Genomic DNA, 27,924 nt, shown 5'->3' with positions numbered 1-27,924 from the left:
TCGTACGTGGCCTTCAATTTACATAATTCTTAATTTGTTCGAAATTACCATAGAACATTATACCAATATTGCTGATAAAAAGCGATAATTGTACGAAGCTAAAGACAATATGCATCATGAATGTTGTGGTGGAAATTGCAAATGGTAATTAGTGAAAAAAGCCACGCAATCGAATGAAAAATACAACGTTAACCGACCGTGGAACAATAATCGTCGTTTATGTGTGTAATAATTACAATTCCATTGCAAACTTCCCGCGGGAGCAGTCCTCGATAACGTCAACAGACGTGACAGATCCGTACGAACGATATCATATAATTCTCGGTCATTCGGGACCCGTAATGTTTCTAGATTCACATCTCCGACTTGCAACACCATCGAGCAAGTCTCACCACGAGAAAATATCCACTTTCTTACTTTATTTCGCGAGTGGCGGTTGGCAAGATAAACTCTATGGGCATACGATTTTTTATTATTTACCCAAGCTTTTGAAGGTTTCGTTACAACTTCGTTACACGTACCGCAATCCTTCTTCCGTGGTGGATTCGAATGGTTAGTCTTTAGCTGATTGTGAGCAGAATCGGTTGTCGAGACGATAATAGGCTGATGGTAATATTTGATTGATTCACCATGTCCAATTTTTGGGCCAGGATTGAAAATTTAGGCGTTTGAAATATCATCGATTGACGATGAGATCGTTAGGTAATTCTGCACTGATATACATCGGTATGGAAAAAAAAGAAAGCAACTCGAGTAATAATAACTAGAAAGCCAATCGCATACTCGGAAAATCTCACGTCAGAATTTGAGCTACAATGAACGAATGCTCATGTCGATTTCGACGTCGACGCGTATATCTCCAAATATCAAAGTGCTCGTAGCTCAAACGCGGAAAAGAGAATGGCAGCCCCATTCTATACGCAATTCTGAACAAAAACACGTCAACACGTTTTCCTTAGACGCGGAAATGAATAAATGTGATTGATTCTACGAAATCGCAATAGTAAATCCACAGACTTCGTGCCAATTATTTATATCCGCGTCAAATGTAAATGTGTTTGAGATTTTTTGTTCAGCATTGCGAATATAACGAGGCTGCAAAGCCGTTTTTCGCTTTTGAGATACGTGGACTTGGATCCTTGGAGATATAAACGACACCAGAATCATTGTGAATCGAAAGATGATTTTATTTTGACGAGATGTCCGCTTTCAAACAGTGTCAATAGATCATTTTAAACAGTGTTCTGACATTACGCGCGGCCGATACACTGATTTGGAATTTATCATCGGGCCGGTAATCGTCCGTTATTCGAGAATCTTGGGAAAATCGTATCCTCGAGTAAACAAAAAAGGCGATGAGCGAGACTCGATGGCTATCGGCAAGTCGCTCTCCCCTTTTCTGCACGCGATGTCCGTAGTTCTTGGCGAAGAAGAGCCTGGCTCCTCATTATTTAATAACCGGGTGTCACAAGGGTTGAAAAGTAACTGACGTGGCATTTGAAAGAGTTCGATTTTCGATTCAAGACTCCTGGAATGGGAAATGATGGATTACAGTCTAACGGCGCGGTGATGATACTTACTTCGACTTGATATCCGGTACTGTTGCTTCGACCAAACGTAACCCGGGCTTGTCACAAACTGGCGTTAGTTTTACCCTTTCAACAAGAAAGTACGAGGCAGACTTCGTTTGGCTGCGTTCAGGTGTCGCACGAAGAGTTCGTGGACTTCTGATGCTTGCTAATGGATATTTATCAAAATTGTACTATTCACTGATTACAGGTGACCGTGAACGATGAAAGGAAAGGAATGGCTCGACCTGGCACTCTTGTTGGTGTTCAGCGTTGCAAGAGCTGCGTCTCAGTGCGTTTCGCCATCGCCTCTTGGCCTCCAGCTAATGGTGGAATACGCGAGGTGGAGATCCCTGGACCAGCTCGTCATCTTCGACAACTTGATACCCAAGAGTGAGTTTGACGAAGCGCAAGCGAATATCGCTCATTGCCGCAATTCTACTTGCGTTTAATAACTATCGCCTTATTTCCCGTCGTTTCTAATTACTGCCTGGCCCGTTATCGATTTTATTAGCGAAATGCAACACGCCTACTTAACGCCACGGACGAACGTGAACGCCGAGCGTGATATCTAACATCTACCCTAATGAGGTAGCAGTAATTACGAGTCAATGTGGAGCAAGGTGTAACGTGCGTAATGTACGTTACTTTGGGTATCTCGTTCGATTACAGTTCCTTCCTATTTCCTACCTCATTAACGGTAACGGAATTCCTTTTTTCCACTGAAAATTTTCGGGGACCGCCAATAAAATGGAACCTCGTTCTTGCGTGTAACATCCCGACGGCACAATTCTTGTCTTATTTGTTTATTTTTGTATTTTATTCAGGTGCATTTATCCACGTATTTGTTATATTATTAAAAAAAAAAAAAAAAAAATACTAACCTGACGGCTTAAACATCAATAATTTGTTACAAAACATCAATTTTATTCGGTTTGCAAAATCTGATGCGGAGTTTGGCCATCATTTTTCGGGCTGCTAAAATTGTAAGCCTCGGTTTGTGAGCCACAGCGAACACCGCGTGTCTAAACGTGTAATTTCGAAGAAACTAACCTTATACCCGGTCTCCTTGTACTTGTCGGTACGATGTAAATAGTATATTGTGCAACGAGTTTTTCACAATTAAAATATAAAATTAGGCAATTTTTAACGCCTGTTGAAAATGAACAAGAGACGCTGTTTCTCAATAAAATACTCGTGCTGTGGGAAATAACGAACCATTTCTCCACTGGTGGCAACATATTTGGCCACTATTGGGCAAAAACTGTTTTTACCCACTAGTGGAGAAATGATTCACTATTATCTAACGCGCACGTCATTCATTTAGAAATATCGTACGTCGTTCATTTTCAGCAGGCGGGAAAAATCGCCTATTTTTACGTTTGAGTTATGAAAAAGTTATTTCTAAATACACGCTCCAGGCAGATAAATTCTATGTTACGTTTCCGAAAGTTGGGCTCGTGAATGAGTTCCAAAACTTTATTAGCGAAAAATTAAAGAGGAACGACAGCAAAAGGCAAAATATGAACAAACCTATGAAGAATATTGTATGAAAAATTAAAAAAACTTTGACCTGGCAGTTGGCAAATAGCAAAATGAGCATTATAATCAGCATAACTAAGAATTGTCTATTTATAAAATTGTAGAAATTTGACATTGCATTTCTTTTTTTTTTTCTCTCTTCTGGAGTAACAGCGTTTTACATAGTTTACCCTCCAGCTCCGATAATTAAGTGACATATTTTCAGTGTTTATTTGAAAAACTTTTGCGGCAACAACGAAAGTTTCTCATTGCGTATGTAAACTTGCGACTAAGTGTCATGTTGTGGCAACTTGAACAATAACGACGACATAAAAACAATAATGACTGTTTTTTACATGCGGAAATGAAAGCCTTTCAGGTCCGTACGTAGGTGCTCGCAAAGTATACCGTCACTACCCAAATGGTAAATACGGATATCGTGTGTCGAAATGTCTAGCGAGAAACCTAATGCATGCCCGATTAATTTGGAGGACCATGAATCACGGTGAATTCCTTCGTTGAATGAAAATGTCACTTTTGTCAAATTGTCGTTTCTTCTTTCTTGCGCAGTTCGACACTTGACTAATTGACTGCCAAAATTTTCACACGAAGAGCGATTTGTAAGACTTGCCATTTTTCGATCGAATTGAAATATATTCCTCGTGCAATTAAGCCAACTTTGACAGACTTTACAAATAATTCGATCCTTTGCCGAACATTTTTCGTAACGTTTTTTTGGCGTATTGACCTTCACCGGGTATCCCAAAAATGTTTGTTATGCGTGTGATTCTCCGACCACAATCAACCGGTATACGCGTAACGGGTCCTCTTATAGCCAGAAGTGAAACTAAGCAATCCTTACATTTATCTGAAACACTTATCACTACGGAAATAGAAAGCCTGTATACCCACTACTTGTATATAATAATAATAATAATGTCCTACGGGCAATGGATAAACCCGCCTGTATTCATGCAATTTCGGGTAAATTTTAACAACAATGAACTATGCCTTGAAAATAGCGAGGAGTCAGCCAATCGAGGCCAATGAAACGTAATCTCGATGGGTAAAATCTATTCTCAGTTGCCGAGAAGCAAGCGAACTTCGGTAAATTTACCCTGCATTGCATAATTTATTCGCGAAACATTTCCACGAAACATTACAAATACGTAGATAAACACAAATAATTTAACATACAAGCTAAAAGAAAATTAAAGCACTTTCGAAATGCTGATCGCTACAGTCCGGAGCTAAATAAGCTTACTTCCGACGCACTGATTCCTTGAAAATATAACTCATAACGCACATTGACAGAGAAAAAAAAAATTTCTCTCCGACTTTATATTTAAATAAATAAATTTTAATTCTATGCATCGAATAAGAACCAAAATCTTCATTTATTACTTATGAAGTTTGCTTTTGTTTTTTTTTTTTTTTTTTACGATGATAAATAACATCGGTCAACGCAGATTTTGGGTCTGACTTTTAGATGTCAAATTTCGATTTGTTCCACGTAACTGATGAAATAAAAAATAGTTTTAAGTTTATTTGATTGTTATTCAGAATAAATGTTTGGGAAAATAGGTAATTTTTCGTAAAATCCGAAATATCGTTCCGAAATATACTAAAACCATTTTTTCTTTTATTAGTTATGTGGAAGAGATCAAAATTTCACATCTAAAACCGTCCGAAAATTCGCGTTGACCGGTGAAATCATTATCACGCCGATTCAGCAATCTCCAATGTACAAGCAGCTTGTAACGTGGCCTTGGATAATGCACCGAAGGCAAAATGCGGTATTCGCAGAAGCGCACAAGTGGCCATTGCATTCTCTTTGAGTGTTCGCGGTGTGATTATTGAAACAGAAAAAAAAGAGGTAGAGAAATCAATCATTGGATGGTTCACCACGTTACAACGTCCTCCTCACACCAGCAAATTAATGGCACCGATTAAGCGGATATCATGTGACAGTGATAGTTGATGAGGTCGGCAGTAATGGATAGGTCTATCAATTATCTGAATGCGTTGAGTAATCTCACCCAATCTTGTGTGGTACAAGTCGTTGCACGTTTAGGACAGTGGTGGCAAATTTAATTTAATGCCGATTCAACGGTACCATATTTTGTAGAATTCCACGTCACTTTGGTCCGAACACGTGTCGTAAAAAACTAAGTTTTGTAATCATGTGACACAATATTTTAACACTCAAATTAGCGACGTTACACAACACTGGAAGGGGTTTTTCATAATCAATACCGGTAATGATTTATATGAAATAGCAGTTTTACGCTAATTAATTCTGTAATTTCCAAGATTCTCGATAATCGAGCGAAGAAAGGCATTCTTTTAAGACCTAGTCTTTTACGAGCTGGGTTTCTCATTACTGAATTTAAAAAGTGTACGAGGCTCTCTCCGTATAATTTACGTCAAATATTATACATAATACGAGTTTAGAATAAGACATTTTATTATAACATTTAAAAACACACAAGTTCACAGGTCAAACTCGGTAAAAAGACTCAAATGTGTCCGAAACTTGTACGCGAGGAACAACAAAGCAGACGATTTTTTTCACTCGCATTCACTTTGTTTCATAAGAAAATTTCACTCGTCTTCTAAATACAATTTGCATATCGTTAGAAATCATCTCACTCTTTCACCGACGAATTCATTGCGTTTTTTCACGTTGACGTCAAAGACTTTTCATATCGATAAAACTACGGCTGATATATATATATAATGCATGTTCACGCAATGCGAGCCTGTGATAAACTGAGGGACTCGTAAGGATAGCTATGAATACTAATAACGCTATTCGGGGTTAGTTTCACTCAAGACATCGTTGTCAAATTCGAAAGCACACCGAATGACGAAACACCTGCGGTTTTTAGTAGTGATAAATTGAGTGTTTTATATTAAATAACGATGAATACGGTATTGCGAAGAAACAAGTAACACAACTCATCAGATTAAACCTTTCAGTCACAGTGGGATGCTGAGCGTTCTACCTCAAAAATTTTAAAACAGTTTATTGACAACTTCAAATGATCTCCGTTACTTCGTATAATCCCAAATATCTCGAGTTTCGGCTAGAATCGTCGAATTTTCATAGTTTTTTCGGCTTCAAATTCGCCGTAATGGATCCACTATCTTGGATTTAGAGGTGATCATATTCTGACTTTAGATTCGTTATCAGCGACCCCGAAAACCCTCCGAGTAATAAAATTCAGGCCAAAACATTAAACTGACAAACTTGGGACTGAAAGGGTTAATCATACGCGCGAATGTCGTTTCATCGTTGAGGAGGAGGAATATCTGCATACATCCTTCGATGATCTTTACCATCAAAAGTATCTCTACGAGAGAAAGGAATCGTTATCAGGGAATGACGATCCACAACACCCAATGAATATGGATGTTCGCATCACGACGAACAACGAAGAACAATTACTCAATATTTCGGATCAGGGATGTCAAGGTGATCGAGCAGATTCATAAACCGTAAATTTGGTCGGAAATTTTTAAAACAGAATGCGCCACAGTGACTATATTCGCGTAAAATGACACGTCGCGTAAGTCGCGTAATGACGAAGACTGAGATGCGAAGACACCTTTCAATCGAAAACTGTTTCAAAAATTTTTAATTATTCATCGCCTACCTCTAAGACGAATCCTGTTTTACCAAAAACTGCATTCGAAGAAATGCGAATATCTCCGGCTTACTCCAGTTCAAGCAGGGGGTTCAGTGCGAGAGAAAATGAAGAGACAGGCACAGTTCTTTTCCACTTGAGCCGAATTCCACGACTGGTCCTAGTTGAAAGTCACTGCCCGATTTTCCGATTTTTAAATTCGGCACAGTCTCGGAGAAAGAGACGGGAATCCTTGCCTCCCTCCCTTGGCCTCAGCCACTAACAATAAGAAAGAAAGAAGCAAATTTCCGGGTCATTGAGTCGTAGTTAACGCTGAGAAACAAAAACAATTCCTCGAATCAGTCTTGATATTATTTTGATTTTTCTTCGGCTTATCTATTACACTCTATGACTGAAAGAATTTTTCATCAATTCTACACGGAGTGACAGTTTCAATGTTTATACGATACACGGATCTACTTCTTTCGTAAGAGTGATAGAATTACTTTCAAATTCTCAAGATTCCTTTCTCGCATTTGGAAAGTGGTGAAGAATCTTTTAGAAGCAAGTAAAAGTAAATCATTTCACTGAATCTAAAGGTCACCGTCGGAAAAACACTTTTCTCAGCTTACAATTGGTACGTACACATGACTTAGCTACCTTGGGAATCATTGCATCGGAACCAGAGTTGGTCATTTGTTTCATCCAACAGCTCACATGACATTTGTTACGAAGCCGTTCAAAGGATGCAGTGACGAGAGAACATTAAAAGTAAACTCGGGTGAAAAAAGTTGGCGAAACAATAAATTATAAAACATGGAGTTGAAAGATGTAACCGAAGGTAACCCAAGTGATTTTGAGTAACAGTGTCTCCATGATTCGTGAAGGATAAACATTCAAAAACTGTGAATTTCATCCGAAACGGCTCAATTATGAGGAGCCTCTTTCGGAGACCGTGGAATCATTTTACAATATTAAAAATATTCGATTCGTTTGATTTTGATAAGGCACGTTGTTTGCTCGTTTTCTTTACTGATTCATACTTTACGAGTTGCCTGAATATGAGAACCATCCCATATTTCCTTAGTTGATAAGTAAAAAAAAAAAACAACATACAGATCAAATTATTACTGAAACATAAAATTTGGTAAAATCAGCGTTATGCGTTTGGTATGAAAAAATGAATGCAAAACGTCAGCCCTCCAAAGTTGTTGATAGTCAACTTTTTTTGCCTTTTTTTTTTGTTTTTGGTGTGAAAACTAACATATTTCTCATGCTCGTGTGATCCCGTTTTAATTACATCTAACTTAATTCACTTCAATTTCGTCATTGAAAACCTCAATGTTTCACAAAACGTATTTACGTATACTTCGACACTCTTTTGTTAGACTGTACGTTTTACGAACCTGAACGCTTTACTCGTTTGCATGTACATGTGAAAAATATTTGTATATCAACAATTTGGCTCTTTTACTTCTGAATGTCTGAACCTTGAGAACTTCGCCGGATTACTGTAATTTTAATGCGAATTGCAGGAATAATGGTATAAATTATTTTGTATTACGCAAAAGATGTCAGCCCTGAGTGTTCCAGGCGTGTAATATAATATTGATTCTGATCACCAGTTTTTGCTAATATTAAAATGAGTTAAGGTTTTTTTGTCGGTTTGCATACAAGGGGTGATGTCTGGAACTGCTGAACCGATTTTAAAAATTATTTCACTAACAGAAAGCTGAACTATCCCTGAGTAACACAAGATATAAATTATGTTGATAAAAATAAGTTTTTGTTTGATTTCTCAATAATTGTAATTTAAGCTGGAAGAAAAAGCACTGCTTGACTGCTTTAACGGCGTGCGCGAACCAAATGGTTGGATATACGTGAAAATAACGTACTATAAAAATATTAGTCATCGGTAACTCTAAAAAAAGTCGACCCGTGCGAAGCCAGAGGGGTCAGCTAGTCTTATATATGAACCATTAACGATGATTTATAATTCTTATCTATTTTTAATGGATTCGTTTTGATCGGAGAAAGCAATTATGCAAAACTCCGAAGTCTTTATATTAAATTGATTCAGATTGGAGTGTTATTTTTTATTTCGTTAGAAGAAAGTTTAAACTAGTTTTAATCGAACAAGAAATTCTCCTGCGGTGGGTATAGGATTTTTAACACAATTTAAAGGGGCGGATATTTAATAATAATAATAAATCTAACTTTTTGTGCGGATGCAACCAAAAATCTGATATCAACAAACCAAAACTTCTCGTATTTTTTGTACAAGCTGGTGAACGAATATGATAAAAGGGTTGACCAAAGAACAAATTATCGTGAAAGGATTTCTAAAAATTTTGAGAGCTGTAGAAACGACGCGATCTCGAAATTTTCAATTGATAACTTTTCAAAAATTGATTTCACCAAAAACATCTACACAACCTCAATTTCGTCTTGATTAGCTTACCGCACCGCAGTTCAAAGTTTGCGAAAAAATATCTTATTTGCAACCACATAAAAACCAGATCACGACGGCGGGGATTCAAATATAACTACAATTCATATTAATTGTACGTTGCAAAAACACGATGCACATAAAATCACTGGAATCACTTTGCGAGGAATTTAAAGTGTTAAATGACATCAATTCATGTGATTAGGGACTTGTTTTTCTACTAATCAATGGTCGGTGAGTTTGGTGTTAGAATTTTTTGGCTTGTTCATTCAGTTTTATTTCTCTGTCAAAAATGTACGTTCAAAGATATCTTGTTGTTGAAAAATTGTAATATCGCAACTGTGCAAAATGTTTTTTCTAGAAATTGCTAAATGAATGAGTTTCATGTGTTTCCAACTTTTGTTGGTCACTTGAATACGACTTGGGGTTAAATATTTTGGTTCTAATGTCAAAGTATACTACTGAAGCTGTTGTTTGAATCAATTGAAAATATCCTTGTCACATGGGTCATAAAAAATGATACAATTTCTATTCACGATACTTTATGAATAGGTTTGGGAGATAATACGAGTCGAAAAGTGCAATTTTTGTAAAAAAACGTAATTTTTCGATTCAAATATACCGAAATTGTAACGTGATGGAAAAAAATGCCAAAACACGATGCTAATTCACCAAATCGTTCGTTTACCAGTTTCTCGGAAAAAAAGTTTGCAGAGCTGTGATTATTTGTTGAAGTACTCAAGGAAAATAAGGCGTAAGGCAGAAATTAAGGTAAACGAGACCGTTGATTGTGATTTGCAAGTTAATTATCATAGGCTGACCATTTCCAAAGTTGTACAAGTAAGATACAGGCGAAATAACATTCATGAGTTAGCATATTAGCGCTGCTTACGTTAGCCGCTGATTAACGCCTTTCAGGCTTATTCGTAGGGGTGACTCTAGGCGTGACTCGAATAGAACCCGGTATAATCTCAAGTTTATAATTAGTAATTATTTGTTGAGAAACGTTTGAATTATGCGGCATCGATTGCACGTCCGCACACTTTCATTTTGACGAATTTTTGTCAGCAGTTAATATTTTTACGGTTAACAAATGATCACTGATTTGGTTTCAAGTACGATGAAAATTATCACCCATTAATCACTTCGGCAATTACTGTGATTGTCATTAAACTCTTACACTGGAAAGGAATCGGTAGATGTCGACACACCTCAAGGGTTCGTTCTCTTCAATTTCAACCGATTGCGGTACAAAGATTTGCCATGGGCGTCAATTGTGGCGGATGTGATGAAAATACAACAATGGCTAGCTGTTGCACCTCCCCGAGGCTTACGCCGTCGAGAAAACAACTTAATTAGGTATAAACTTATTGTTAGAGGCCTGTATCATTTTATGGAATATCCTATTGGAAACAGTTTCTGTAAGAGTTAAGTTCTTCGTATGCTAAGATATTTGTCGTAAAATAATTATGATTTATTTAGAAGATTTCGCCTTTCGTTTTTACCTAAAAGCTCCGAAATACATTCCGAAAGGTTGATTCAAGAGGAATACTAGAATTCGAACAACGTAGAAAACGAAAACAGATTTTCACACATTGCAAGGGCAAGTTGTCGGTGTTCAATTCAAATTGAATTATAAGTTATTACGGATATGGCGGGTGGCCATTAAGCATCGCCTCGAGCGCTCGTCGTTCCCAGACGAAAGTATTTTGGTAACTGCGATAACCAAAGACTTAAAGTCGTAGACTGTGGGTGAGAAACTGATATAAACTGAGGACAATGTGACTCGTAAATTTTTGTATAATGCTACGGGATCACAACATCGATTATAAAAAGTTGCACAGGAATTATTCCTTTGTAGTTTCAGTTGTAATGATTCTAACAATGATTTCCTCTCCTCAAATTATTAGACGCTGAAATGGCTCTTAGAATGTGATGTCACATCATCTATCGGCTCATTTTTTGCTTATAAACCTTTGACGCCTCACGGTAATTTTCTGCTCCCGTTAGATGACGTATATATTTAGGGCACAGCGAAGGCATCTCATTTTGCAATTCAGTTCTGCTTCTGCTATGATAAGTTGTATTTTTATCTCCTGAAACTTACCCAAAACAAACCCAATAAATTCCATAATATTTTGTCTCGACTGGTAAAAACTTGAAAAATATCCAGATATGTTCATTGCAATAATAATAGTGAAAAGATGTGCCTGATACGTGATGGAAGTGAATGTGAGCACATTCGGATAAACCAGCCATGATATATATTGCCAATTTGAAAAGAGGTTTTATAATTGAAACGTTCAAAGAGTTTTAACTTTTATCTGTTTTTATGCGATTCTGATGTTTTGGCCTAATTTTACTTGCTGACCAGATCCCCAGAAACTGTCTGTAAAATGTTACAGAAATTTTATTAACTTATTTTGATCTGCTCCGAAGATAACTGCGAAATTTTTATCCAGACGATCTTTTAAATTCTATATGATCAATAAAATAAGACGAAAATCTTAAAATCTAAGCGAAAACAACGTAGTTGAAAGATTTTAAACGTTCGGAACGTAAAACTTCTACTGAAATTGTTGATATCTTAGCTTTTGTTATTGAAATTTATGCATGTTCATTCTCTTACACCGAAATATCGAAGACGTTGATACTCCTGATAGTAAAATTAATGGTGCTTTGCTTACGTGGATTTACTTAACGAGACGTAAGGTCAAGATATTCGATCGGCAATTTGGGCGTGTAACTATTTCGACATTGATTAGGTATCAGAATTCACATTTTTTACTGCGGTATTTTTACTTCCCATCACCTATGGTGGTGTAAGAAAAGTATAGGTTTCGATCGAAAATTACTTTTTCATATTCCAATGAATCTTTACGTTTTCGGTCCTTTAGTATCCGAAGAACAGGATTTTATCATGTTCCATTTTATTTCTTGAACGTATAGTTAGTTAGAAAAATAAAAAATTTCAAAATTTCAAAATTTTTCGCAATGGTTTCGAAAAGGCTGAGTGAAAAAAATCTGAATTTTACATGAATATTCATTCAGCTCTTTGAACGTAATATGCTTCTGTCGAAAGAAATTCAAGCTTACAATTTCGGACAAACTCTCGCGATAATCTCGGAGACGATAAGGGGAAACAATACAAAATTTACACGACTTTACGGTCAAATACTGAGCGTTAAAAATTGCTATGCCCTGTTTTTTTTTTTTTTACCTATAGTTTTATCGGAAAAAATGTATAAAACTAGTCCTATGCAAAGACTCCAACACAGTTCATTCGATGTTTATAGAAAATATTGTACAAATTGCTATAAAACGAATAAAATCATGCAACAAGAAACAAGTTCATCAAAAATAACGGAACCATTTTTGAAAAACGAGAATTTCAACGACGAAAGATTTTAATCATACTTGATGGTAGTTCCAATAATCGAATTGGTTTTAACGGGTTGACAAATGCTACGAAAAATACTACTTTTATGGTTTCGTTTCAGTACTTCATACTTCAGTACTTCATTTCAAGTGTATGAATCCGTGACTCTGATCCTCTCGGATTTTGCTACATTTTTTTTCTATGATTCTTCCAAACAGCCATTATTTTATTGCGTTTTTTTTTTAAAGAAAAAACCGCCATTCTTTTGGAAAACGTAAAGATTTTCAAAATTCCGTGATTATATGTAGAAGATTTTAATATACTGAAAAATTTTTTATTCGTGCAAACAGAATGTCAGCGACTTTATGCCCGGTCATTGATGTCCTGCTGCAGCGAGAAAGGGATGAAAATATCGATACATACAACGCTTGACGAACACCTCACAGATATTTTGCCGCAAGTATTTTTGATCCGAAGACACCGCGTTGGGACGGTAATTTTTACGGACGGGCTAAACCTGACATCGCCCGACAATATCCTGCTGTTGGTAATAAATATTCACTTTTCATACATTCATATTGTTGAATAAAAAAATTTATACGCTTTTAGATCAAGACATACGAAAATTTAATTGATCAGTATTAGTTACGATCTGAAATTTCATCGACCTATTTTTTTTTTTTTTTTTTTTCAACGAGGGGCAAGACTTACATCATACGTGACTAATATCTATGAAACTAGTTCGTAACTTTTACCTCATACGTGTAACCTTGGAAATTTATAGCGGTAGGTCTGGGAAAAGAACCTCGTATCAAGGCTGTATTGAGAAAAATATTTACCAATTTTTTTGTTTAGTGATACATTTTACACGTCACAGAGACGATAATTCATATTTCGCGAACGATGAGATATAATCTCGAAAAAGTAACCTTTCTTTCAAGACTATTTTCATACGAAAATATTTACTCATGTACTATTTCGAGATATTAAAGTTTTTACAAAAAAAAAAAAAAATTCCAATTGTTTTTTACTCGAAATGTCACTAACTTTTCATAAGCCATAAGATAGTTTTCATCGACAATATTGACAGCGATTTTACAAACCGAGTGTGGAATGTATGCAAAATTTTCTTTTTTCCATCGCAACTTTTCAAAGCAAGACAGTAAAGACACCAAAATAATTGTCCGGAGACAAATGTTTTGCAAAATTATACGCTGCAGAATATTACACGTCTACCTGTAACTGTCATAATTTTAGAATTAACGGCAATGTCGACTTGCTGAAGTTGCAAATTTATATTACCACCAAATTTGAAATCTCGTTTTAATTTTCTACAGATAAGGCCAGGTTCTTCAAAGACTCGATTTTTCAATTTAACCAAAACACCTTCAGTATTATTTCCTCGTTGGTATTGTTTTTACTCAAAATATACCGATTATCTATCTAAAATGACGTATCTTTACTAATTTAATACTACGTACCTACGTTTCGCAATTTGCACTCATTGTGAATGCTGCCTAATGTCGTATGTAAATTGTCAAATTAGTTGCGTATATCGCTTAAATTAGAAACTCCAGACAGCACGCAACATTGGTTCCTAGAATGTTGCTGGCGATTATACACGAGAGTGCGAATAAATGATTGTAAAATTTGATTTAACGTTACATTGCAACTCAGGCCTCGCAGAAGCAACTCTTCAATTACTACATCTCATGGCTGATAGTGGCAACAAAACGCAACGACGCGATAATTGACACCCTTCTCCGTGTTCTCAACATCGGTATCGACAGTGACCTTATTGTCGCGACTTCACCTCTCTCTACATCCCAGGCTCTAAACGTGACAAATCAATATCTGAACAGGTAATTGATAGTAAATATTGTGCCAATGAAAAAAAAAAAAAAAAAAAATTTCTCATCCACTTCTCGTCCCAATGTAAATTTTTGTAATATTTGCACAGGACGTGCACTGGACTGCAAAGATATGCGAAAGACTATCGAGCGCCAAAAATGCGGCGTATTAAAAACCGCGAAAATTCAACGTACAACCTGGATTATGTTGTCCAGGAAAATAAGACGGTTTCTTTCTACTTGTGCCACGTCTACAAGATAAGAAACTCGGAGAATTCGAGCCTTGTAATCGACCCTTTGGGATCGTGGAATCCCGGCACCTACACGCTCAGGCTACCGGTCAGCGTAGAGCTGAGAAACAATTTTCACGGCTTTCCGTTACTCGTTGGAATTTTGAACTCCAGCAGCGAAGTACAGCCCGATAACATTGACGAGGAAGAGATGGACGACATCCTGCCCCTCTTGGACATCATGGCTTTCGTTGTCAGCGGCATTAATGCCAGGTACCTAAGACTGCGTTGGGTACTTACTTCCTTCGATACCCTCACACGTGTGAAGGAACTTTGCACCTACGTTGAGCCACTGTTGAGTGCTGAAAAATAATTCGCTCTAGCTTTAAAATCATCGGTACAGCGAGTATGGATGATTGTTGTGCTCGTTTGCGGGATTGGATGAGCCTTGTTGTCAGTGGTTTAACAGATTTTCGTAAACTAGTATAATATAACTGGCTACCTGATAACTGTGCTCCCATGTATCGTACACTGAGAGAAATTTTTAGTTCCGGTTATCGCTCAATCCTTGACTATAACAATAGTCGAAAAGTTTTTTTAACGATACCCGTTTTACTGAATTTTTCTAGTTACTGTAACAAATGAATTTCTTCTCAGTGTGGTATTTTTTTTTTTTTGGAAACGCTTTAAAGACTAAAAACGCTTAAATAAAACGCATAAAAAATTGAAACTAATAAAGTTATACAGCGATGATGTCGATTTTCTGAAAGTGGATTATTCAAATTGTTGATTATCGAAGTGAGAGAAATAACAATAATAATTTTTGGTAGTCGTGCCCTTAAGCAATTATTGTGGTGGATAATTTTTTTCAATTTTCATCAGGAGCAAAAGATCCTATCTGTGTCCTATACGACCTTTTGTTTTTGGTTGATTGATTTATACTTCAGCCTAGAAAACGCGGTAAGAATTATTTTTGGCCGATACGGCCTTATGGAAATAATCGACGTAGGATTTTATGATCGAATCAGTGGCAGAAGGTCGTATCTATCGGTCCATAACTTTGTCTCTTGATTAAACTATTATTAATTGTCGACGTTTCTGACCATTGTTTCACGTTTTGAGTCTAGATACGATCAAAAAAAAAATAAGCTCTCTTGTCTTCTTCAGCAACAAAAGGTCGTCAGATGACGCTGTGACCTTATGCCGTTAGACATGTAATGAAGAGTAATACGTCACTATCCATCGAAAATATTATTCGCGTTTATTTTCCGATTGAAGGCTGCATTTTTGAGATAAAACAATCGTGTGAGAACTCATTGATCAAGTCGAAAGTACTGAGAGGAAATATTGCTAAAATTAGTTGGAAAATTGACCTAGTGTGTCCAATTTACGGAGTGCTAGTCGAGGGTGTCAAAGCCCACGACGTAAAGGATCTGGAATACCGAACCTACCGAGCGCTAATCCTGGACTTCAAGACCCACCACGTAGAGGACCTGAAGCGCTAGTCCTGGCCGTCAAGATCCACTAGGTAGAGGACCTGGAACCCAGAAACTACGGAGTGCTAGTCTTGGAAGTTATGACTCACCTGGTGAACGACGTGGACAGCCAGAACTACGAGGCGCTAGTCTTGGAAGTCGAGATCCACCAGGTAAAGGATTTGGAGCGCAGGAAATACGAGGTATTATTCCTGGGAGTTAAGACTCACCAGGTAAAGGACCTGAACATCTAAAACTATGGAGCACTAGTTCTGGAAGTTACGACTCACCTGGTGAATAACCTGAACAGGCAGAACTACGGAGCGTTAGTCCTCGAAGTCGAGTTTCACCAAGTAGTAGATCTTGAGCGCAGAAACTACGGAGCCCTCGTCCCTGAAGTTGAGTTTCTCCAGGTAGCAGACCTGGAGCGCAGGAACCACGGAGCGCTTGTCCTGGAAGTCAAGTTGCACCAGGAAGCGCAGCCGGAGCGCAGGATCCAGGAGGTATAGAACCCGTTACTCGAAATCTGCGACTCGAAATCTGCGGAGCGCGATTCTCATACGTCCGCTCTACCGCGCGGTTGTTTCCAGACTGAGGAATTCGGCTAGCTGATTTTCGTCTGTTAGATATGGATCGATGACGTCAGGAGAAAAAAAAATTGTGACGTTACTTTCTGAACATCCGAACATCCGGACTTTAATACTATGTATGATGTTAAAATTCTCAGCTCTTCACGTAATTTTGAACTCAAAGATAGTCTATTTATCACTTCATTTAGCAGGGATTTGATAAATATCTTGACTATACTGCATGCATGAAGACCACTCGTTCCAAGTAGATGAGAGCTTTGAAAACAGTGTGTGATTGGAGTGATTGCAATATATCTTTAATAACGACGACTAGCTAGATGTTTCAAGTAGCTTCAAAATTGCTGTTCTTCACAATTGAAAAACCGTCTGTCAAGTGTGTAATGAATTTTGGTTTATTGATTACAAGTCAAATATAAAAGAAAGGGAAATAAATAGACAATTACGAGAAAAAGTTGTTGACGATCAAAGAGAAAATTATGCATTTATTTAGGTCGTTTTGGTTTAATAAGTCAACTATAATTTAATAGTACAGAATACCCAATTTATAGTCCCTGCACGTCGCAACCCAACAAACTTGGTTTGATAGTTTAAAAAATATAAATGGACGGCACAGGTGCATAAGTTAAAAGATATAAGAGACAATAGTCGAGTAAGAATAAAACAAAATAATAACAATAACATAAAAACGGACGGTAAAAGTGTATACAGATAAAATCGAGCGGAACAATTATTCGAAGAATTTGAAGGGAGAGTGTTTCATGTGTCGTATTTATAATTTTAGAATGGTGTGACTTTCTTTATTGTTTCAGTTCGTCGTTATTTATTGAATTTGTTACCTGATCAGAATTTGAGTTAATTTCACACACTTTATGATTTCCTGACACCTCCATACACAACTCTCTCCTTCTAAAGTCGTAGGCCTACTAATTTGCCGATTTGCTGATCCGCTGATCCGCTGATCCGTCCGAACTTCGGTTCTTACTTTCGTCTATCAAAATATACACATCGTCACAAGTGTAATGTTTATATGCCCAACCCGAGACATGTCAAGGACAGAATATAATTTGAAAGACTTCAGTTGCTTGTCGAAATAAATCGATAAGCGTAACAATGCGTATCTCAATTATTAGAAAGTACATTAGTTATAGTATACAATACCCAATTTTCCATTTTACAACTCAATTTGAATACACGTTTTACATTTTTCGTTTGAAAGAGAATTTCGGAACGCGTTTACATTTGTCCATTTAAATGATATTTTACAAACATTTTCCATTTTCTATTTTAAATGCAATTGGCCAATTCCACTTACTACGTAGAACGCAGTTTTCAATTTTGAAACCTCGTGTTCAGATTTGAAATCTACGACCAAAAAACACTTTCAATCGTTGATTTTCACTGGATTCCGACTAGTCTAAATAGCTAATCGCTTTCCAAAGACCACTTTCAATCACTTTCTCAATTAATGAAAACGAGAAAATATATATTCCATACTGAAAAAATACGTATTCTACAGTTTCGAATGGAAATTGAGGTAATATTTTTGTTGCAATTTTGAAAAATGCCAAAATAGAGGGATAAAAATGTACACGTTCAAATTGTTAGTGGAATTGCGCATTTATGAAATCACTTCACTCAGCCCCGATTCCGACTAATTGATCAATTATAATTAGCATAGAGCTGGTGCCCCATGATAAACTTGGAACCGTGGTGAACAAAGCTTGGAGTCATCTTCTTGGCGATGTGGTTTCTGGAGTCGTTGACATAGGACTGGGAAACATAAACGTGAACGACGAACGTCAGCGAGGCATGAGCTTCACGCATCCCATCATTCAGTCAATGTTTGTATATTCTGTGAAACGTTATGATTGTCATTTCCGCAAGGCAAGCATTTGAACGATCGCGAAGTCTAAGGTTGTCTTACAACATGGCGGAGATAATTGATTCACTTTATCCGAATTACCTTCGTATGCTGAAAATATGAAACTGTGCATCAGGAGTAATGTCCATACAAAGAAAGGATTTGCTGAATCTACCAAATATGGCGAACTAAATGTTTTTTTTTTCCGATTCAATGAAAGAGTTATTGATATTTGATTCAACAAAAAAATAGCTATAACGACAACTTGTGTTATCAAGTGAAACCACATTTACTTTAATGACCAAAACATTTCTTTTTCCATGTTTGGTGAATTCGACCATTTTTTTTTTTTATAAGTAGTCGAGTAAAATGTAGATAGTTCAAAGTTACTTTAGGCTGTCTTACATAGTAAAAATTCAATAAATGACTAGTAATCGTTAATTGTCAAGGATGACTGATCTTACTATCAAAGATTTGAACTCCCTGTCGTATTTCATGTGACTTGTCCACTCTGCATAACTAACGTTTTGCAGGAGAAACATTTACTTCCATCCCCCGGAATCTGGTTCCATGAGAGATATCTTTTTACAACCGTTCAACAATCGACTGCTAGGATGCGTCGCTGTTACCTGCATCCTAATGGTGCTAGCAATGACGGCAATAAATTACGCAGGGAAACTCGCTCTCAGCGACGAAACGGAAACCCATACTGGATTGGGTGAAGCCGGATTATGGTGCATCGGCATCATGTGCATGCAAGGTTCGCTCCAAATTTGCACTTTTATACCAATACGCGTATGGTCACAGACAGTGGGCAATTTGGAAATTGGACGAGTTGAGTTCCTTTCTCAAACTTTAGACACCTGAGTCAGCCATTATTGAACAACACGTGTTCAAGTGAATTCTTATGATTTGAAACGCTGTTTTGACCGTCTTCTCCTGATCCCAAGCATTTTAACGTACAGATTTCAGGTATAATTTTAACAATCCGGTGCTAGAAAGCAAATTAACTCTACGTGCTTGCCAAAGCAAACCAACTCGCACGCACCAAAAAACACATCCTGCACAGAAATCACGGACTATTTACAGGGTCACCTTGGAGTCCCCGAAGTCCATCTGGAAAGATAGCGCTTTTAAGCTGCCTGATATTTGCACTCGTTATTTACAACGCGTACGCCGGTTTCATCACGTCAATACTTTCGGTACAAGCTGTGGGAATCAAGTCACTGGCGGACCTTCTTTTCAACAACTACAAACTCGGGTACAGTGGAAACGACGACGAGTATATACGGGTGAGACTTGCGTTTGACACAGATCTAAAATTCCGTGGAGACCCGAAATTTTATGCTGCATCGGTTAAAGAATTTGTCATCTTCCTCGATAAGATAATTGAGCATTTCAACCGAAACTGTGGGATATAATTTTGGCTTTCCATTGGCTGCAAACCCGTTGAGTCCATTGAATCGATGTCTCTGCTTAAACAGAATGCAAACGACAGTAATCTGCGTGAGCTGTACATCAAGGCTTTCAATGGTCGCGAGGCTGGGGTAGACACCACTTCCGGTCTGCAAAAAGCTGCGAAAGGTGGTTACGGATTTTTCGTAAGTGCAAGATTGGCTCGTCGGGCTCTCCGCACGACTCTTCTTCACAATCGATGCTCCCTCAAGGAGCTTGTAATTCCCCAGACCTTCACAGTCGTCGCTTTACCAATGGCCCACACCTGTCCCTACAAGAAGATCATCACTCATAGGTGAGCGAATAGCACGCGAATTACCCGCGAGTATGCGCTTCACTCTAGGTGCCACTTCATCGACTTCTTTCACGTCAATAAAACCGTCTACGAAGCTCTTAGTCCGCCAATCGTTGTCAGTTGAATGTATATCTTGAGAATTTCTGAGTGCTACCAGCGTGCGCAAGCTTCGCGATCGTCTAACAAGTGTCGATGATGCAATCAATAATCATAATTTTGAATATAGCATTCAACTACACAGCCTCGGTGTTGAAAAAGTAAACGATTTTATCAACTTTGAAAAACTTGTCTCGCACGAATCGGACTTCTAAGATTGTACCGTGCATTATTTCTGTCTAACGCAAGCGTTTGATGAAAATTTATACAAATCCGGATAGTAAACTTGTCGAAATGTCGACTAGCCTTTGACGAATTAAGGCCGGCGTAATGCCGACAAATGAAAATGATCTGTGTTATTGCTGGAGATGGCAACAAGTGGGCAAATCGGTGACTACTTTCCAGAGATCTCGTAACGACTGTCAATAATCCAACAGTCGAAACTGGGTCAATCGTATTTCAACGAATGCCCGCAAAAATGTCAAGAACAAGATAACGCCGAAACAAAATTTGGGTTTCGTATAGAACTCGGCACAATGAATGTGATACAGGATAATAAAACGTTGTAATTCTTGCAACTTTATGGTTTTGCTTGATTTTTTTTTTTTTTTTTCATACCGACGAAAAGTCAATCTGCAGTTACTAATTTTACACTATTGACTGTAAATCGATGACCTAGCTTACATTCGTTAACTTATGGTCAACGTGTAGTAAAATATCGGCTTCAAATACACCGTCTTTATCAGTCTCCGACAAGTTGACATGTCGGAATCATTTTTCTATACTATCAGATTATAAATTTTGTAATATGCACGAGATCACAATGCGCGCTTGCTGGTTCATTGTTGGTTGAAATGTACTCTGGTTTTATTCAAGCGTGACGAGCCTTTGTTTTAAATTTTCATTTCAAATGTTGATAAGTACATTTCTTACAGTAGATCGAAATAGTTGTGACACATTTTTAATAATTTGTTCGAAGTAACTGTTGCGATTCCTACAGGCAAAATTGACTTTCAGTGTTTTTGCTGGAAGATTTTAGCATGGGTGAAGTCATAACTATATTGTTTCCAATCTGTTGCATAAACTATAATTTTTGTGCAATTCGCAATAGAAAAAATTCCATTCAATTATTTTTTAGTACATTTTTCGAATGTACGGTTCTATATACTATCTATTTTAGAAAAAAAAACGTTTCAAGTAAAAGCTGCGTGTCCTACTGACCACTACGAAAAAAGTATGATACAAAAATCACGTATTATAGTGGGTTTAGCTGCAATGGCAAAAAAAAAAAAAAAAAACAGAAAGAAACGAAACTACCAGCGTTTGGTTTATTGCACGTAAATCAGTGAATTAATAACAAACAGTCTCGGAATTCATTCTAAGTATAGAAGAATCTTATCCCGAAATAATCATGCAAAATTTACAATTAGCAATAGTAAGCAATCTACGAAAATCCGCCCTTTCTCTATAGACATCCAGTTTACACTGAGAAAAGTTTCATTTGTCATAGTAACCAGAAAAATTCAGTAAACCAGGTATCGTTAAAAAAATTGTTTGAATATTGTTGGAATTACAAAAAACGAGGTACGCGTAACCATTTTGCGCTGTTCTCGATCCTTTTTTGGTAATTGCAACGCAAAATCAGTTTGTTCGGTTTACTTTACTTTCTTTAGTTAAACAAGGCTTTAACATCAATTTATTGTTGCACAAGCATTAAATTTTCGCAACAGTTACAAGAAAATATAGCAACAGTGATACCAATGAGAAAGAATGGTAACAGCTAGAAAACTGATTTTCATTTTGTACTTAGAACTACATTTTTCGATTGTGGTAAAAAATGAAAGCGGTAACCGGAATTGAAAATTTCTCTCGGTGTACGTATACAAAAATATTCGGACCTAAGTCACGCTTGAATAGAACTTAGAATTCGGTCAAACTCCTGTATATTTCGAAACTAATTTCACAGCATAATGCGAATTAGCGAGGTCGGAGTGTTGAGCCGAATAAGCGAGAGGATGCTGCCGAGAATGCCGCAGTGCGAGGCCCCGACAACCTTCCACAGCGCTCGTCTGGCCGACGTTTACTCCGCATTTGTCATCCTCGTTACCGGGGTGATGACTGCCCTTGCTCTAGGAATTTTCGAACGAGTTTGGAGCCAGCGAAAATCGGTTCGAGAAAAACTCACCCGAGCGATCCACGTTCACCGGCGAGAAGGTCACGGCCACGGCCACGGCCAAGCGAACGACGCGGTATCGACCTCTCGGAAGAAGGTCAAGGAAGATTACCTTGAGGATTCGGAAAACGTGCTCTCCCAGGAACTTGGGCGACGTGTTTTCACCTCGAGTGCTGCTGTCGGATCACCGAGAATCGGTTTACAGGGAACAAGCGCCGGGGGCGATTTTTCCATCGCAGGGAGACTTCGGAGCCGCGGGTTATTCCCGACTCCGGGTATCGTCGGATCGTCAGATTTTTCAGGCCTAAAATTATCATCGCCAAGAAGACGGAGCAACGTTGCATTGTCCCCTGTGGACGATCAGGTTTCCGGCAGTAACGAGAATCCGGAACCTATTATTCCCTTCCACGTTTAATGACTCGTGAATCAAAATCTGATGTCAGAATCGCTCTGGTACGTCCGGATTTTAAGTACTCCTGCTTGGAACATTCGTTTGTGGACCTCGAACGTTGATAACTCAAAATGGGGACGGGGGCCCGATTTTGAATGGAACAATTCTGACATCGGATACGGATTCGGAGTAACCAAAAATTTATTGGGAGGTTCTTTTGAAAGGATCTGCTCGTAGCGCGCACGATTCAGTTTGCTTACGATTAGTTATTTTACAACGATGAATAAAGTATGCTTCTACGTGTACAAGAAATATAAAAAATTAAAAATTTATCAGACTTGTAACAACGATCAGAAAATCTTGCACAAACTTTGATACAGTAAAATTTATATTTCACAATATCTTCTTAGGTGAACGCAACTTTGTGAAAATTAAATATCTCTGAATGCATAAAATAGACTAAAATTATGGTTTATTCGAGACAAGAATTACATATAATTCGCAATCAGCGTACGCGCTTACCAGACTATAACATCACTTAAAGAATCGATGCTTATATCTCGACAATCTACGATACAATCGGTCGTCAACATTTTATTTCAACCATGACTCGCATTTTCGCAAAGAAACTACCGCTTTTCGTCACCTCGGGTCGAGAAACATTGGGGATGCATTTGCAGTCACGAAAAAGGCCTTCTTCTCCTCTAAAGTAGACACGGTATTGTAAATGACTTGCTTCTTTGTTGTTTACATTTTTATTTCTAATCGTCGCATCGATTTTAAGCAATTTGGTGTACCTGCAAAGAATTGTGGCCAAGTCCGGTAAACGTCGATCAAATCCGCTCCACCTCTGCCATTCTTTGTACAAGTTCAGAGGCCCGTATGCAAAGAGATACGCGTTGCATTTAGATTTCAAGCTTTATTTTGAAAATACGATTTAATTAGTAACTCGCAGTTATTAAACTTATTGTCCTATGAAGGCAGTCCCATCGTTCAAATATTCTAACAATCAAACACAGGTTGAACTTCTTATCGATCGATACATATGATAGATTTTGATAACACCATGTTTGTAACGATGAGTGGAAATTTTTCGTTTGGAGAATTGAGTAACTCCGCTAACTTTGTAAAATTACTTTTGAAATTAACGAATTTTCAGAAGTGCAAATAGCTCTATTAGTATGTTTTTGACAAATGCCACGAGGTAAAATTTTCTACACTGATTTACGGATGGTGTGAAAGTTAAGATAGTCATAATAAAAGTTGCGATGATGTTGTTGAGAATTAATCTCAGATTTTTCGTGCATAAATTTTTAAAATGATCTTATCCACAAATCGGTTGTAATCGATTGATAGAATTTAGAAATGTCTGCAAACATTACAGATATAGAAACATAGTCTACAATTTACTATTTTCTACATTCAGTGACATACCTATATAACTGAAGTACTTTTTCGACGATTAGATCCTTTTATAAGTGGCAAAGAAAAAAAACCTTAAAAAAAATTACAGTTTTTTTGTCTACCAATTGATTTTTACAAAACCGCTTCTTTTTTGCAAGTCCTATAACGTTGAGAAGGCGCTTCGATTCCATGAGAAATGAAATATTGAACATGATAGGAATAAATTAATTCTCAGCACTTCGGGGGGTTCTAATAAGAGTTTTAATGGAACGTCAAATGAATCGTCTCGATCCAACCGTAAGCTAAATGTTTCGACAATTTATAAATTCTTTTTGAATGAAAAGTAAGGTCGTGCAAATCATAGTTGGAAGTCCTGAAAACATATCCAGAACTCTAAGCAAAACTTATGAACTCTTGAAAAACGTCACTTCAAAACTTTGTGTTTTTCGGAATCTTATACAACTTTTCTTTCGTTCGCATTGAAAAAATCTCGCAAAAAATTAGTGATTTACCGAAAATAAGGAGCTGCTGTTTTTATTTAATTCTTTTTTTTCCAATTCTCAACGTCCAAAGTACGGCATAGAACTATAATATCACAGGTATAGAACTATAGAACTGTTTGAGTAATTTCCAGAATATTCTAAGCAAATGAAGCTTTCTAAAACTGAGCACATCCTGAAGTTGACACTCCATGTTTTGAAAATGATTCCTCGAACCCTGATCAGCTGAAATTGTTATTCAAAATTACGATAAACTCCATTACTCTGAGGTAATTCCTGAACTACTCAAAAATCAATATTACCGAAAATGGGGTGCCAATTTCACAGAAGGAATATGAAGATAAATTTTTCAATTTTAAAAAATTCTGTAGTAAAACGTTGTGTGGAAATAAATTGTGTAGAAAAATATTCTCCAGAAAATTATTCTCTGTAACAATTCTCATGTCAAATAAATCATGCAGGATTATTTCCATAGCAAATCTAGATTTTTCTTCTGTAGAACTGCAATACGTACGTAGAACAATATTTTTGTAGAGAATTTACGCTGTCGAATTGATTTCCATAGAATCAACCCCCATCCCATAAATTATTACAGATTTCAAAAAAAAAAAAAAAAAAATAGAACGTGCTACGCTCGGTTTTAGTTACTTTTTTCATATCCAAGAAAATATTAGATTTTTTGATTGCATACCATCCGTGTGGCCGTCACAACTCACTGATCACCGACTCGTGGAGTGACCTGTGACAGCGGATCTTCGTAAAAATTGCTCTACCGGCTACAACTTTCAATAATATCAATTGCAATTTGAATGACTTGTCGTTATAATTAAGTATAATAGAACCGTTGGATGTAAATAAACTGTACGCAACAGTTGCCAAGAAAAAGAATCTAGAATTCGTGCATCTTTTAGGGAGGGTCAAGGTGATGTGACCCCTTAAATAATCATATATGCAGACAGAAATGGAAGAAAATTAATTCTAGCCATACTTTTTCTCCCAAAGACCATCGGCGGTTGATACAACCAGGGTAGCGCCTGGAATCCGATCGCAGATGTAACGCTTACCGTAAATTTCTCGCAAGCTGTAACTAATTTTAAGATGCAATATGTAAATATGCATTCATATCACTGCGAAGTAAAATAGCCGACTAATGCTCTGGCGTTAAACGGGAATTCGCGATGAAAGTGCGAAAGGAACTATTGGTAGAAAAAAGAAAAACTCGGTGTATAGGGAATTCCATGTTAAATCGTACGAAAAAATGAGATTTTTTCCATGACCACTTTTCAGGTTTTCGCCGTTTTACTCTCACTTGAAATTCGTATCGAAAGCATCAAATCTGGATTTATTCAGATTTTCCTGTCGAGGCATTTTCTTACCACAGCTAGTCGAAAAATGAGCTTTTGATGATCTCTCATTTTTTCCAGTTAACAGAGCTTGAAATCCAGATGACATACGGAAAAAGTTTCTGTACACGACTTTCGCATCTTTGTATGAAATTTAGAGAAAAATAATTTTGTGCGATTCTTCGTGCCCCGTTAAATTATGGTTTTGATGAAAAATCTTCGATAATCTTCTATAAGAAAATAGTGCCCTAATCGATTTGGCTGAAATTTTTACACATCATGACTTTGTCAATACCAAAGATTGTCTGCAAGTTTCGTAGTGCACTGTGTGAATATTTGTCGATATATTTTCTGAACCACTGCACCACCAATTATGAAATTTTCAAAAACCTTTCCCATTGAAGAAGGCACGCTACGTATAAATTGTAGCCCATTCGATTAGGGCACTTTTCAGTGACGATCAATTTGCGCGCATTTTGTATCCAAACTACACTGAAACGGGTTATGAAAAATCCGAAAAAGTACTCTCGAGAAGTTCACGAGAGAACCTAAACTTTCTGTGAACGAAACTTTTTCATATGTCGTCCAAGTTTTAAGCTACGTAGGTGCGAAGTATCTAAACATTGTTGAAATCAATTTATTGGATGAGTTGTCGTGAAGAAATCATGTGTGGAAAAAATCTGAAAAAATTCAAAGTTCATCTTTTTAATTTGTAGTTTCATTGTGTGAAAGGGCAATCAGATTAAAATGGGTCAGGAAAACCGACGTCTCGATTTGACATGGAGTACCCCGTATATAGATATTACATATTTGCCGGGGTATTGTAAATCTTACTGTCTAAATGCCTGATCGCATGTTGCTTTCAATAGAGAAGACGCCTGGCTATCGCTAAGCCAATGATCCGCCTGCATCGTGTCGTGAGTATCGATCAATGTTTGATTAATCTAAAATGAGCGTATGAAAGTATGTATCGTATTGTACACATTTGTATTTATCATTTCAAATACAACAAATAACACAAAGCGTATTTGGCACCCAATACCAAACTTGCGAAACTCTGCAAATTGTTTGTTTACTCATTGTTTTGCCTTTTATATTATTTGATACTCTTGAGTTTCCCATCAACTTATTGTCACAACGTTCAATCGACTGACCTGTTCCGCCACTGCGAGACACAAACCGCAGCGAATGCATGCCGATGAAAAGCGCACGTCGACAGGAGCACAAGAGGAAGGCGCAGGGAGGTAAGAAATTTTTTGGACTATTCCAAAGTTTGTCGAACCACAGTTGCAATGTGGATCGATCAAATCCTCCTTAGAGTCGGTCAATGGGTTGTAAAAATTCTGCTCTTTCCCGGTGTTGGTTAACTTATTTTTACGTCGTTTACCGAATGCATTTACTTGCGGTAATATTAAACTAACTATAATAAGAGTCGTCAAAAGTATATTGTACATGATTATTAAATAAATTATTAAAAAATGACCATCAGTTGAGGTTATTTCTTTTAAAATATAATAAAAGAACATTATACTCATCACAAAATTAATCTATAAATTCCAGCTAGAAACAGGTCTGAAGTTAGCTGAATTACAATCCTTCCTCGTTCTTTTGGTTATTGTATTTCCGAATTCCGGGCAAGCGGCTGTTTTCATTATCTTTTTTCACCATGTTTGAATTTGAATCTCAACTATTTCTTTTCATTCATTTCAGTTTGT

General features: G+C 37.2%; 2 protein-coding genes across 7 annotated transcripts in view; one reads left to right on the top strand and one right to left on the bottom strand.

Annotated features, from left to right (window-relative positions):
* Positions 1 to 16,526, bottom strand: part of LOC124210779 (acyl-CoA Delta-9 desaturase-like) — a 28,043-nt gene extending 11,517 nt beyond the window's left edge. The window contains exons 1-2 of one of the 3 annotated variants that reach the window (XM_046609114.2): positions 1,817 to 1,973; positions 1,581 to 1,737 (exon numbers count right to left, since the gene is read on the bottom strand). The gene's annotated coding sequence lies outside the window, so the exon portion shown is untranslated. Of the gene's footprint in view, positions 1 to 1,580; positions 1,976 to 16,391 lie in introns of those variants that run through there. The other 2 variants (XM_046609115.2, XM_046609113.2) reach the window with 2 other exon arrangements.
* On the top strand, positions 1,776 to 27,655 carry LOC124210776 (glutamate receptor ionotropic, delta-2). 4 transcript variants are annotated; one of them, XM_046609104.2, is made up of 9 exons: positions 1,776 to 1,961; positions 12,897 to 13,093; positions 14,224 to 14,408; positions 14,507 to 14,899; positions 18,365 to 18,532; positions 19,086 to 19,312; positions 19,642 to 19,844; positions 20,037 to 20,302; positions 22,380 to 27,655. In XM_046609104.2, the coding sequence occupies exons 1-9, from the start codon at positions 1,793 to 1,795 to the stop codon at positions 22,984 to 22,986; spliced, it is 2,415 nt and encodes an 804-aa protein (XP_046465060.1). In that variant the 5' UTR covers positions 1,776 to 1,792; the 3' UTR covers positions 22,987 to 27,655. The 4 variants fall into 4 exon arrangements, with proteins under 4 accessions (XP_046465060.1, XP_046465059.1, XP_068994191.1 ...); XM_046609103.2 differs by having other exon boundaries at positions 22,365 to 27,655; XM_069138090.1 differs by lacking the exon at positions 1,776 to 1,961 and adding an exon at positions 5,003 to 5,074 and having other exon boundaries at positions 22,365 to 27,655.
* Positions 27,656 to 27,924: the final 269 nt, after the last annotated feature.

The sequence above is a fragment of the Neodiprion pinetum genome, chromosome 1, assembly GCF_021155775.2.
Source record: "Neodiprion pinetum isolate iyNeoPine1 chromosome 1, iyNeoPine1.2, whole genome shotgun sequence".
NCBI lineage: Eukaryota > Metazoa > Arthropoda > Insecta > Hymenoptera > Diprionidae > Neodiprion > Neodiprion pinetum.
Note: the sequence above shows the minus strand (reverse complement) of the source record. Positions and strands in the feature narration are given on the sequence as shown.